The sequence below is a fragment of the Gopherus evgoodei genome, chromosome 6 (assembly GCF_007399415.2).
Source record: "Gopherus evgoodei ecotype Sinaloan lineage chromosome 6, rGopEvg1_v1.p, whole genome shotgun sequence".
In the NCBI taxonomy this organism is placed as follows: domain Eukaryota; kingdom Metazoa; phylum Chordata; order Testudines; family Testudinidae; genus Gopherus; species Gopherus evgoodei.
The window spans coordinates 135,481,577-135,495,628 of NC_044327.1; the positions used below are offsets into that span (position 1 = coordinate 135,481,577).

General features: G+C 42.2%; 1 protein-coding gene across 8 annotated transcripts in view; it reads left to right on the plus strand.

Moving 5' to 3' along the window:
- UNC13B (unc-13 homolog B) overlaps nt 1–14,052 on the plus strand; it is a 402,723-nt gene that overhangs the window by 284,527 nt on the left and 104,144 nt on the right. For all 8 annotated transcript variants that reach the window (XM_030566250.1, XM_030566251.1, XM_030566252.1 and 5 more), the window contains 4 exons: nt 3,456–3,571; nt 6,264–6,427; nt 8,253–8,403; nt 10,023–10,091. In XM_030566250.1, the coding sequence (XP_030422110.1) occupies nt 3,456–3,571; nt 6,264–6,427; nt 8,253–8,403; nt 10,023–10,091 (500 nt within the window). The remainder of the gene's footprint in view (nt 1–3,455; nt 3,572–6,263; nt 6,428–8,252; nt 8,404–10,022; nt 10,092–14,052) is intronic.

Sequence of the window (14,052 nt, forward strand, 5' to 3'; positions counted from 1 at the left end):
TCTATCATTGGAGGCTAAGGTGAACAAGTTTTGGTCAATTAATTGAGCAGGATTGGGAGGTGAGGGTTCATTCCAAAAAGATCCGTAGGTGGAATGAAATAGTTTGTTCTATTAAGTCTGTATGAAAGGCTCCTTCAGTGAATTCAGACAGAAGAGTAGTTTAAAGACAGTGTATTCAATTCCACTCTCAAAGTCCCACTGGTTGTCAATGTTCAAAGAAACTGAGCACTGGATAATCTCAATAATTCTAACCCTCAGCACTTTAGTTATCTGTAATGGGAATTTGGTTTTTGATTTTTTGATTAGCCCAGATTAGGGATGCAGGCAGGTCACCTTAATGCAAGTGGTGAAGATGGCAATCAGTGGGTATAATGTATCAGAGGGGTAGCCGTGTTAGTCTGGATCTGTAAAAGCAGCAAAGAATCCTGTGGCACCTGATAGACTAACAGACGTTTTGGAGCATGAGCTTTCGTGGGTGAATGCATGCATGCATCTGACGAAGTGGGTATTCACCCACAAAAGCTCATGCTCCAAAACATCTGTTAGTCTATAAGGTGCCACAGGATTCTTTGCGCTTTTAGTGGGTTTAATGTCCTCACATCCTAGAGCAGTATGTGCTTACATGGTGGAAGCATTTAACACCTCTATTTTTAGCATCATTAACTGTTTTTCTTTTGCAGCAATAGTTGAGGAACATTCAAATTGTGTGTAGAGGAAGATGCTCTGTTAGACACATCCGTTCTGTTGCAGAGCTCTAGACATATGTTTGAATCTGGGACAGGCTTGACTGCCAGCAAACATTTCTAATGCTCTGCTAAATTATAGTTAGTAGCTTTTAGTCCTTTTCTGCCACAGCATCTGAGATGTGCTGACAGAGAAGTGGCTTATGGTTCATTTCACTGTGTTCCAAGGCTTGAAGAGGCAGCAACTCCTTGTTCCGTGAGTTCACTACTCCTGTTGTTACTGCAGAATCACAGGGTTAGGAGGGACTGCCAGGATCATCTAGTCTAACCCCCTGCCAATATGCAGGATTTGTTGTATCTAAACCAGGGGTTGGCAACCTTTCAGAAGTGGTGTGCCGAGTCTTCATTTATTCACTCTAATGTAAGGTTTCATGTGCCAGTAATACATTTTAATGTTTTTAGAAGGTCTCTTTCTATAAGTCTATAATATGTAACTAAAATATTGTTATATGTGAAGTAAATAAGGTTTTTAAAATGTTTAAAAAGCTTCATTTAAAATTAAATTAAAATGCAGAGCTCCCCCCGGACCGGTGGCCAGGACCTGAGCAGTGAGAGTGCCACTGAAAATGCCTACCTCTGGTCTAAACCATCCAAGACAGATGGCAATCCAGATTCTTTATAAAAACCTCCCAGTGAAGGAGATTCCACAACTTCCTGAGGCAGTTTAGTCTATTATTCTATTGTTCTTACAGCTAGGAAGTGTATCCTGAGATTTAATCTAAAACTGCTATGCTGTAGTTTGAACCCATTGCCTCTTGTCCTTTTCCCTATGGCAAGAGAGAACAACTTTTCTCCATTTTTTATAGTGATCTTTCAAGTATTTGAAGACAGATCTCGTGTCTCCCCTTAATCTCCTCTTTTCTAAACTAAAAATACCCAGTTCTTTCAGCCTTTGCTCGTATGGCTTGAATTCCATCCCTCTGATCATCCTTGTCACTTGGCTCTCGATCCTTTCCAGTTTCTCTACATCCTTTCTCTCTCTAAATTGGTGACCAAAATTGCACACAGTACTCCAGCTGAGGCCTAATCAGTGTTGAATGGAGCAGTATTATCACCTCCTGTGACTTTCATGCTATGCCTCTGTTGATGCAACCCAAAATTGCATTTGCTTTTTTTGCAACAGCATCGCGTTGTTGACTCATGTAGTAGTAAAGGAGGTTGTGCTGCAAAGTAATTTAAAGGAGAAAACATTTTGGGTGACAAGAATGAGGCTTTTAAATGTGTTTTCTTACTTAATTTCTTGAAAGACATTTTCATCGTAAGTATGTTGACTAGGAGCACCCAGACTTCGCCCAAATGTGGATAGTATGCAAGTAGCCTGATAGCCATATCTTGCTTGCATCAAAAGGAGGAGTTCTAATCTTTAATATGACAATGTGAAATGGTAAGACTGGAAGGGCCCTCGAGAAGTCTTCTAGTCCAGTCCCCTGCACTCATGGTAGGGCTAAGGCCATGTCTGCTTTAGTGAGCTTACAGCTGTGCCACTGTAAATTTGCTTGTGTAGCCACTCTGTGCCAATGGGAGAGGGCTCTCCTGTCAACACAATAAGACCCCCCTTGTCCCAAGTGAATCCCCCATAGGAAACGAGGGCAACAAGAAACTCCCATGTCGTCACAAACCTCATCAAGCAATGGTAGCTATTTTGATGGGAGAATCTCTCCTGCCAACGTAATGCTGTGCACACTACCACGTGTGCCAGTGAAACTTATGTCGCTCAAGGATGTGGGTTTTTTCCCCACACCCATGAACAGCGTAAGTTGTCCTGACATAAGCGGTAGTTCAGATGTGGCCCAAGTATTATCTAGACTATTCCTGACAGGTGTTTGTCCAACCTGCTCTTAAAAGTCCCCAATGATGGAGATTCCACAACCCCCCCTAGGCAGTTTATTCCAGTGCTGAACCACCCTGACAGTTAGGAATTTTTTCCTAATGTCCAACCTAAATCTCCCTTGCTGCAGTTTAAGCCCATTGCTTCTTGTCCTAGCCTCAGAGCTTAAGAACAACAATTTTTCTCCCTCCTCCTTGTAACAACCTTTTATGTACTTGGAAACTGTGATCATGTTATCTGAGTTTGCCCTAGGGAACCTGTTAGTGTGCATCTGCAGGGTTCCCATAGGCAGGCAGTGCGTGGCACGTTGGGACGCTGTAGATGTACGCTCCAACTTGCCACAGAGTTAGTACTCATGTAGTAGACATGCTCTTTGATGCCTGCACGTCTAAATCAACTTTGAAGATGGGTTGTAGTCTCCTAAATCACATAGTTGCTTTTGAAAGTTTAATACTTAGTCCCTTAATTTCATGATCACTAAATTTGTTCTCAGATTCACATGCCCTCAAAAATGAAGGGTTTCAGCATGTTCTTTGGCTTTTCTGACTCAATAACCTGCATGTTAGTTGAGTGACTGTGCTGTGCCAGTGGAGCGGAAGGACTGGGTTATACTTTTTTATTTTAAGTGTTGAATTGTGCATGTCTGAAATACGCAGTTGTGTGTGAAACAGCACAAATATGTCATGGCACTTGTGTTCATTTGATAAATGCAAATTTACACGAACACTTGGAAAGTATGTTATTGGAGGGTCATATTTCACTTCAAAGTCAGCCTGGACTTCCACGCGTGTTTTTCTTTTACCGCATTGTGCTGCTATGGCCATGATGGCTATTTCCTGTACAAAGAAAAATATTTTGAACTTACTACTTATTTTTCTTTCTAGAGAAAAGAACCGATAAATCTGCTGTGTCTGGTGCTATACGCTTACAGATCAATGTGGAAATAAAAGGAGAGGAGAAGGTGGCTCCGTATCACATTCAGTACACCTGCCTTCATGAAGTAAGTAAGCCAAAGGTGGCTACTGCTGGTAGCTGTGCATTCTCTGTCCTAACCCCCTGGCTTGGTAATGTTGCATGTATCCAGTGTCCTGCTCCCCAGGAACTCTCTCAGCCTGTTTCTATAAAGACCATAGTCTGTCCAGCTGTAACTAGAAGCCCTTTGAAGCACATTAAGATGTGGCTAGCACTGCCTGTTCTAAGAAAGCTACTAAAGCTCTGCCCCTGTACAGGTTGGGTTATCTCGTCTTGGCTGGGTTGTGAATAAATTATGTTAATGGTCTTCTGAAATATTTTAGGATAGCACTCTTGGGGGTCCAGCCCCTCTATTTACCATTGAACTGGCAGAGTGCAGAGTATAAACTTCCCCCACACTGCTCCACTGCTTTACTACTAGGGACCATTAGGGAATAGAGGAGAATCCAGTGTCCATGGCTGTTGAGTCCTTGGTCTCTCTTGAGGTGGGGAAAAGTGGGCCAAGTACCACTGGGAGGTGGAAGAATAAGGATAAAGAGGTGTCAACTAAATGTAATGGGCTGCTGAGCAGGTCTTACGATCAGATCGTTGCTTTTTAGTTCAGTGGCAAATCTGTTTCTCTAATTGTCTGGCGGTTTTTTCCCTTCTGAATATGCAGGGTCATTCCCTTCCTCCTTTTAAAAGATCATTTCTTTCCTTCTTTTATCCAGTAATTCTATATATCACAGACAAAACTGAGATGCTTTGCAACTAAAATAATTAGATCAGGAGAAATCATAGGTTAAGGCAAAAAGTCCTGTGGCTCCTAATTAGAACATAAGATTTGTCATCACTTGATTTACACACGAAGAAGACAAATGTCCTGAAGGCTTATGTGTCTGTGTATGACGTGAGTTTGAGGAGCACTTAGAGATATGTGCTGAACTGAGTGTGTGTTGATACTGTACAGCAGCAGTGGATGAAAGCCTTTCCAGTGTAACTAGATGAAGCTGAAAGTTGAAATGAATAAGGATGCATAACTGATTCTTTTCTAAGTCCCAGTCCGTGGGGATATTGTTAGAAATATCCCTTTTTCCAAAGGTTGTAATGATCAGAGTGTTTGGCAAATAATGAATGCCTGGGAAAGGACCGTTATATTAGTTTAAACAGGTTGTCTGTTTTAAGTCATTTTTATCTCCACTACAGAGCCTGTTAAGTTTCAGGAGACTAAGCAGTTTGAGATTTCGCTGGAGCAAGAAAATACTTTCTTGCATCTTTTACGAAGTCCTTTCTTCAAAAGAACTTTCATTGCAGCCAGTGGGAATTCCCTCGGAGTAAAAGTTGCACAGTTTGGCCCACTGAGGAGGGAGCTGCTTTTTTCCCCAAAGACCTTGCAGTCTAATTAAATTACAAATGTAAAGTGGAGTGTTAAACCTTCGAAGGCTTTGTTCTGCACCTTGTTAGGCAATGTCATCCCCACTTGTTCTTTGTGTGGCTGTGGTTAGCTTGAAACATGGCAGGGCAAAGGCTTGTGTCTGGGTAGTGAAGTTTGTTGTGCCAGAATGATTAGGGAAGCTGTAGATAGAGGACTCTGGAGATCTGTGGTTGGCGGCCCATACCCCGATTGGGGTGACGGGCGTGAGCGAGTGAGTGAGAATCGTGGTGACACGACTGGCTCGCTTTCCATTCTGAGCCCCTCAGGCCACAGGGCTCATTGTGAGTGGTCCGTGATGTGATGGGGAAGCTGAAAAAATCATTCAGGCACTTTTTTCACTGTTCTGTTGGGTGGTTTTACTGTGGGCAGACTGCATCTGTGGGATTCGGAGGGGAGGGGCAGACGTGCAGTTTGTGAATCAGACGTGCTTGTGAAGTTCTGTCCATTTTATTTTCATTTTTCTTTAGATTTATACAGTGTCACATTCAGGACATAGCCAGAGTTGTACACACCGTTAACAGTTATTGAAACCACAGCTTGCAGTTTCCCTTGCCTTCAATACTGAGGTGTGGCCCAGGGGGATGTGAAGACCTGTAGTTGCAGGTCCACACCCTTGTGATAAAGGTCTGCTCCACTTCATGCGCATTGGGTCTGGTCCTGGTGGCAGGTTGTCTGTGTTGTCCTTTGTTAACTTAAGTTTAAGCACTGATGGAATAGCTAAGAATATGAGCGAGTTATTTATACTCATGGGTGAGCTTATAGGGATGAATTTGAGGAATCCTGTCATGGATGTGGAGGAGAAAAACTGAGATAAATAAATAAAAAACAAACAAAAAAACAGCAAATAAGAAAAAATAGGAGATGGGTGTTTCAGATGTTCTCATAGAATCATAGACTCTAGGACTGGAAGGGACCTCGAGAGGTCATCTAGTCCAGTCCCCTGCCCTCATGGCAGGACCAAATACTGTCTAGACTATCTCTAATAGACATTTATCTAACCTACTCTTAAATATCTCCAGAGATGGAGATTCCACAACTTCCCTAGGCAATCTATTCCAGTGTTTAACTACCCTGACAGTTAGGAACTTTTTCCTAATGTCCAACCTAAATCTCCCTTGCTACAGTTTAAGCCCATTGCTTCTTGTTCTATCATTGGAGGCTAAGGTGAACAAGTTTCCTCCCTCTCCTGATGACACCCTTTTAGATACCTGAAAAAGTATCCAGGATGGTTCCAAGCCAGTGACATTACGCTCAGCCTTGGAGGCTTCCAATACATCAGGTTTAATTTAGTTTGTTTCCATTTCAGAACCTCTTCCACTATCTCACCGACATTCAAGGGAGCGGGGTGGTGAAGATCCCTGATGCCAAAGGAGATGATGCCTGGAAGGTGTATTTTGATGAGACAGCCCAAGAAATAGTGGATGAATTTGCAATGCGCTATGGTATAGAAACAATATACCAGGCTATGACGTAAGTTACTCTTCTTGTGTTTCTCATACTGTACCCTTGCCGTAGTTAGTTTATTTAATTTCAAAGGGAAGTGTTCTAAATACGTTGGTTACTCAGTATTTTTAGGATGGCTGGCATGGCCTGTGATTTCCCTTCTGGCTCTGCTGGCTACTGTCCTTTAAGTTTATTGTGAGTAGGAAAGCGCTGTCATGCTCTGAGTCATTAGCTTCCTCAAAGGCTAGAAATCTATGGGTGAAGAAGGATGAGGATTGAGGGACTCAGTAAACCCACAGCAGGCTGATAGTCCTGCCCCTTGAATTTCAAGTCTGAGCAGCCATATCCAGTGTTATGGATGTAAATAAGCATGAGCTTATTCCCAGAGGTTAAGCATTGGTGTTGTAAGACTCTGGGTCCTCCACTGATTGACCGCTGAGTTATTTAAAATGTGTCATCCCTAGCCTCAAATAAAAATGTCTGGTGGGGATGAGGAAGAAGGGTATTTGTGACCCAAATTTAACACTAGTGCTCTTTCATGGTGATCAAAGAATCCCGTGTCAAGAACCAGAACAATCAGTTTGTAAGTAGTGGGATTGGACGAAGGCGATAACCTGGTTTGCTCTGTTTGAAACTAGACTTGGTTTCCTGGGGGCCTTTCCTAAACACTAAGCTCTGTCTTGGGTTCCTAATGAGCTCTGCTTCTTCCTGCAGGCCACCAATTGTATTGCATTTGCTTTTTGTCTTCAGTGAAATATTGAGTGAGGCAGATTAGCTTGAAGAAGTTCACCTTTGAAGCTGAGGTTTCGGTTCTGGAGCATTCTGAAGCCCTTGAACTGAATGTATTCCACAGATAGTTCTCCATGCGGTTATCTTCATTTTCTGCCAGCTGAACCATTATAAACAAAGTGGAAAGAAGTTACTGAAATTAGAGCTGTGTTAGCCAGCCCAGATGTTCTTTGCTCACGTAGTGTTTATGGGTTTCACCACTTATGCTACATCTTTAAGAACTCATAAAAAGTCCATCCCCTCACAAACCCTGATCATAGCTTTCTGCCGGGAATTGGGCTTTTCAGTTTTTCAGAAGAATAAAAGTAGTTTGAGATCATTCTTTCTTCCATAAACATATCAGTGAAAGACACAGGCAGAGATATGGTCTCTGTCTATATTTTTATTCTGTAGTAGTTGAGTGCCTGAACTACCAGTAGACCAGCAAGGTATCCACCATATCTAACTAATTCAATGATGTCTATTTATCTGAAATATTGACTCTTAACTATTTTCATGTAAAGCCCTGTCAATTTACTTGGAAGGTGAGCAGCCGGGAAGCTAATGACTGTGTGTTGCCTTAGGAGGACACAGAGATAATGATCCCTTTCACGTTTAAAAGAATCTCTCTGGAATTTGTAGCAGAAGTTCTAACAAGTTTCTGACACATGGACGCTTTTCTTTTGTGTCATGTCTTCTAATATTAGCCCTTTTTAAAGTGCTGTTTTTCCTTAGTTATGCCAGCTTTTCTCTGGTTGTTTACTTTAATCACTCCTCAAGACCAAATGCTGGTGGAATATTTTTAAGATTTCCTGTAAGAAATTTCCTTACACTTTAATGAGAGCAATTATATGAGAAAATGCAAATGAGACAACATACTTCCTGCAGGTGAAATTCTGGATTACAGCTACAGCCCTCATTGATATGGTACTTTTAGCAGGGTATTGCCAATATTAATGGGGTGGAAATAGCTGAAAGAATCAACTCTATAGCTCTGCTTTCCCCCAAGGGCCAGAAATAACTTTGTAAAGCATAGAGCATCTTCGCGTCTCCTCCATAACTGACCTTGCTTATGCTATTCCAGGCACTTTGCATGTCTGTCCTCCAAGTACATGTGTCCAGGAGTGCCAGCTGTGATGAGCACCTTACTGGCCAATATCAATGCCTACTACGCACACACTACTGCATCCACAAACGTGTCTGCTTCTGACCGCTTTGCAGCCTCAAACTTTGGGGTATGTTTGTGTTAACTGTCTTGCTATGCTACTGTTACAGTTTTACTTGCTTGGTTTGCTTATGGCTTTCCCGGATGTTAAGGTGAGTCACTAGTTCTGCTGAAGGAACATTATATCCTTGGATGGTGCAATGGGACTCTTCTGTATGAAGAATTAACACGATTAATGTGGACTTATTCATCCTGTATCATGATTAGCTACTAATCAGTATAATGCATTGTGATGCTTGCATTTCTCTGCTCCAATAACACCAGAGTACAAATGGTGCGGAAATGCATGGGACACTGTAGATAATGTATACCGTGAGAGCAGGAGCGGCGCCAGGGTTTTTGGCGCCCTAGGCAGGGGTCCTTCTGCACTCCCGGTCGTTGGGGGCAATTCTGTGGCGGGGGAGGGGTCCTTCCGCTCTCCTGATCTTTAGGGCACTTTGGCGGCGGGTCCCGGAGCAAGTGAAGGACCCGCCACAGAATTGATGCCAACAACCCAGAGCGCGGAAGGACCCCCCCGCCGCCGAATTGCCACCACGGGCGGCAAAATGCCGCCCTCCCAAATCCTAGCGCCCTAGGCGACTGCCTAGGTTGCCTAAATGGAAGCGCCGGCCCTGCATGAGAGATGATGGTTTCAGAACTTAAACTAGCAGCTTCTTTAAAAGTCTGTCTCCAAACAGCTGCTGTGCTTGATGTTTGTGTATCTCAGGTTCTACTCTGATGTGGGGGGAGCTCTATATTGATTTATTAAGACATGGATTGGACTGTCCAGTCCCCACTGCCCTCCTATTCAGTTGTTTTCCCTGTAATATACAGTAGAGATTGGGCTTTTTAAGTTTGTCTGAATGGGGTTTGGGATAAGCTATGCTCTGGTAGGGGAAAGAGTACATTTGACAGAAGGAGAGATGGTTTCTGTGCTGAACCAGCACCCAGCCAGAGGTTGGGCCCCAACTATGGTAGAGATTAGAGCTGGACAAAAATTTTTAAATGCATTTTTCAATCACGAAAACAATCCACAATTTCAGGTCAATCTTCATGGATCATTTCCTTCCCCCTCCCCCCACTCCCCCAACACAAACATTTGTTTTGAATTGACATTTTGTTTTGAAAATGTTTCAAATGAAATGAAATGTTGGCAGTTTTTTGTTTTGCAAGAAAAAAACAAAAGAGAAAGTCTCTAACTTACAGAGCTAGGGCTCGTCTCACTGATTGGAACCCGTCTGGAAATAAGTCTTTCTTTAAAACATGATCACTATGTACCTGCAACCATGCAGTTCAATAGCTGGAATTCATATATCAGTTTCAATAAGTTTATTTGTGCTCTTATATTCTCTCTGTACTTGAATGGTACATATGTCTCCTTTAAGTGATGAAGAGGAATTTTCCTGACCCTTCTAGTGTTAGACTGGAATTACTGTTACATCAAGTTTAGGAGTAAAGTCAGAGATCTGAAGCAAATATTATCTTCCCTCCAAGTTTGCACAATAGAATAAATCCATATAGCTTCCTCCCACTCTTGTGTGATTCAGCACTCGTTCTCGGGCAGCACTCTAGTTATTGGGAGCGTTGATTAGATCTAATTTTCTGTGATGGAGCCTGAGGTTATTAACTATATTTTTTTGTCACCAACAGAAAGAAAGGTTTGTGAAATTGCTGGACCAGCTGCACAATTCACTTCGTATTGACCTCTCCATGTATAGGGTAAGTGCCTATAAATGGCGTATTTTCAGGCTGTCTTGTGTAGAGCATGGATTTTCTTCAGTGAATCTCCCTATTTTGGGCATTTTTGTGACACATGGAATCACTGTCACCCACTAATTCTTCAGATACATGATTAAACCGTTCTCTTTCTTTCACGTTTGCCATCTCAAGCCATTTGATCAGCACTTGGAAATAATCTGAGGGTTGAGAACTGTGCTGACCTTTGCTACTCTCCCAACATACTGTCAGAATAAACTAGTCCTATTGAGTTAAATACCAACAGTAACCCCAAGTAGGCTGTTTGAAGGGCATACAGAGCATCTCTTATTTTGTAGGTGTCACAACCTGGCCCAGTCTCTATTGGGAGTAGACACAGTAACTGGGTCCCATGTGCTTCCAAGCCAACTGGGGCTGGCCAGAGTTTGATCGGTGCTCCAGCTCCGGATCTGTAAGGGCACTCCCAGGTTCAGTCCCCTTCTCTGAGCTCTTCCTTGGAACATGGGACTCTCCATTGAAGCCACCCCAGACCCTAGAACAAGTCCCTCAGACCACCCAAGCGCCTAGCTGCATGATCCACGAAAGTTCCATGTGGGCATACCATGGATTTATATAAGGGCAATAATATAGTCTCAATCTTATTCTCTGTCCCCTTTTTTAATGATTACTAACATCGTGTTTGCTTTTTTGACCGCCTCTGCACACTGCGTGGACATCTTCAGAGAACTATCCATGATGACTCCAAGATCTTTTTCCTGACTCCTTGTAGCTAAATTAGCCCCCATCATATTGTTTAGTATCATCTGCAAACTTTGCCACCTCACTGTTTACCCCTTTCTCCAGATCATTTATTTATGATCATTTATGAAATTGAACAGGACTGGCCCCAGGACTGACCCTTGGGGAACACCACTAGTTACCCCTCCTCATTCTGAGAATTTACCATTAATTCCTACACTTTGTTCCCTGTCTTTTAACCAGTTCTCAGTCCATGAAACGACCTTCCCTTTTACCCCATGACAGCTTAATTTACATAAGAGCCTTTGGTGAGGGACCTTGTCAAAGGCTTTCTGGAAATCTAAGTACACTACGTCCACTGGATCCCCTTTGTCCACATGTTTGTTGACCTCTTCAAAGAACTCTAATAAATTAGTAAGACACGATTTCCCTTTACAGAAACCATGTTGACTATTGCTCAACAGTTTGTTTTTCTATGTGTCTGACAATTTTATTCTTAATTATTGTTTCGACTAATTTGCCCGGTACTCACGTTATTCATAAATGATCTGGAGAAAGGGGTAAACAGTGAGGTGGCAAAGTTTGCAGATGATACTAAACTACTCAAGATAGTTAAGACCAAAGCAGACTGTGAAGAACTTCAAAAAGATCTCACAAAACTAAGTGATTGGGCAACAAAATGGCAAATGAAATTTAATGTGGATACATGTAAAGTAATGCACATTGGAAAAAATAACCCCAACTATACATACAATATGATGGGGGCTAATTTAGCTACAAGGAGTCAGGAAAAAGATCTTGGAGTCATCATGGATAATTCTCTGAAGATGTCCACGCAGTGTGCAGAGGTGGTCAAAAAAGCAAACACGATGTTAGTAATCATTAAAAAGGGGATAGAGAATAAGATTGAGAACATATTATTGCCCTTATATAAATCCATGGTACGCCCACATCTCAAATACTGTGTACAGATGTGGTCTTCTCACCTCAAAAAAGATATTCTAGCACTAGAAAAGGGCAACTAAAATGATTAGGGGTTTGGAGAGGGTCCCATATGAGGAAAGATTAAAGAGACTAGGACTCTTCAGCTTGGAAAAGAGGAGACTAAGGGAAGATGTGATAGAGGTCTATAAAATCATGAGTGATGTGGAGAAAGTGAATAAGGAAAAGTTATTTACTTATTCCCATAATACAAGAACTAGGGGTCACCAATTGAAATTAATAGGCAGCAGGTTTAAAACAAATAAAAGGAAGTTCTTCTTCATGCAGCGCACAGTCAACTTGTGGAACTCCTTGCCTGAGGAGATTGTGAAGGCTGGGACTATAACAATGTTTAAAAGGGAAATGGATAAATTCATGGTGGCTAAGTCCATAAATGGCTATTAGCCAGGCTGGGTAAAGACTGGTGTCCCTAGTCTCTGTTTGTCAGAGGGTGGAGATGGATGGCAGGAGAGAGATCACTTGATCATTGCCTGTTAGGTGCCCCAGAGGGAGTGAAACTGGCATTGGCTACTGTCGGTAGACAGATACTGGGCTAGATGGACCTTTGATCTGATCCGGTACGGCCATTCTTATGTTCTTAAAATGGAGTTCACAATTCAATACAGAAATATCTCATTCTGTCATACTCTGCATTTAGCAGGAGAGGATACTGAGGCTGAAATATACACAATCTATTATAATTTGGGATGAATATTCAGCCAGATCTTAATTGATGCCGCATTTCTGACTTCACTATTCAACATATAGCATGTCTTTGTGACTAATCTGCATTTGTTGTGTGTGGACGTGGGGGGGAAGGCTGGAAGGGCGTCTATAAGCAACGTTGTTTAAAAAAATATCTTTTAAAAATGTCTGCCTCTCTGCCTCCTAGGAAAGCTGATTTCCAGTAATGTCCTGTGATGCTTGGGGGTTGAATTGTAGTCTTTGTGTTCTGAGTGGAGAGAAATCTTTTGACAGCCACCCTGTGTAGACACAAGACACATTCTAATTCAGTTAGAAGTACCACTGGGAAGCATATAGTTATAAATAGTAGAATGATACTCTTTATGATTGTCGGGGGGGAGTTATCCTTGGATGAGATGTTAGTTCATTCTGCCAAAAATAGTAGTATAGTGTGAGTGCTGTGGTAAAATGTAATTAGATCTAATTTGTGATGTCGAGCGTTGATTGCATAAATGGATTCCTGATTGATTTTCCTCCTTACTGAGCAGTTGATGTTTTCTCAAGGATAGCTCTGACTCAAGTCATCCTCTGACAATTAGGTGTTCTGGAGCATGTTTCGTTGGCATGTATGTTGTTTAATACAAGCCAGTTATTGCTTGCTGTTTGTCTAACTCTTGCTTACTAGCTTACGTAAGGCAGAAGAACGTGAGTCTAGTTTTGAGTGTGTCCTGTTTTAAAATCTTTGCCAGATGTTTTGAGCCATGAGTACCTCTTCCATTCACAACACTAACCCAGTGATTGTAACTAAATCTTCTCTTGCAGGAATGTTTGATACTGGTGAGTGCTCCAAGCACAGGGCAGGGCATGCACATGTTAGCTTAAAAAGGGGGTTGTCGTCTTAGGCTTCTTATTCTTAGCTGTTTATGTAGAGCTCATTGACTCTTACCAACTTAAATTAGCTACTTTGAATTAATACTTGAGTGCCCTGGCTAGTGCCAGGAGATGGCAGATACGATCTCTCTGCAACTCCTCTGTTGTAATTATTTTGACGATCAATGCAGATATCAATAAGGTGTCTGGATGAGGTTGACTTTGCAGCAAAACCAATGAGTGCATTATAAAGGATATTTCCATCCACTCTTCTGTTGCAAATGCATCCCATGCGCCCTCTCGAGCATATTTAGGGCTTGTCTACATGAACCTTCAGTTCATGGCAAACTGGGGTGTAAAATCTACTCCACATTACTCTGCTGCACACTACGAGTCCATGGGGACCCTGCTGCCATGCACATAGAGTTGTTTTTCAAGTGCTGGTCCCTATTTGTACTCCACTGTGGGGTGCAGATGCTCTCTAGGCATCTGAGACCAGAAGATTTTTGCTATTAGTGTCCTATAATCTGTGCCTGTGCAGTTCTCCATGTGCTGTACACCAGCAGTATAAAGTAGCAGTGTGGACCAACTGCCTTTCCAATTTCCTTCTACTACCTATGGTGTGTTGGAAAGCTCCAGTGTCCAGCAAACTTGCTTCTTTCCTAATTACCTGAAAATAGTTTATAGAATA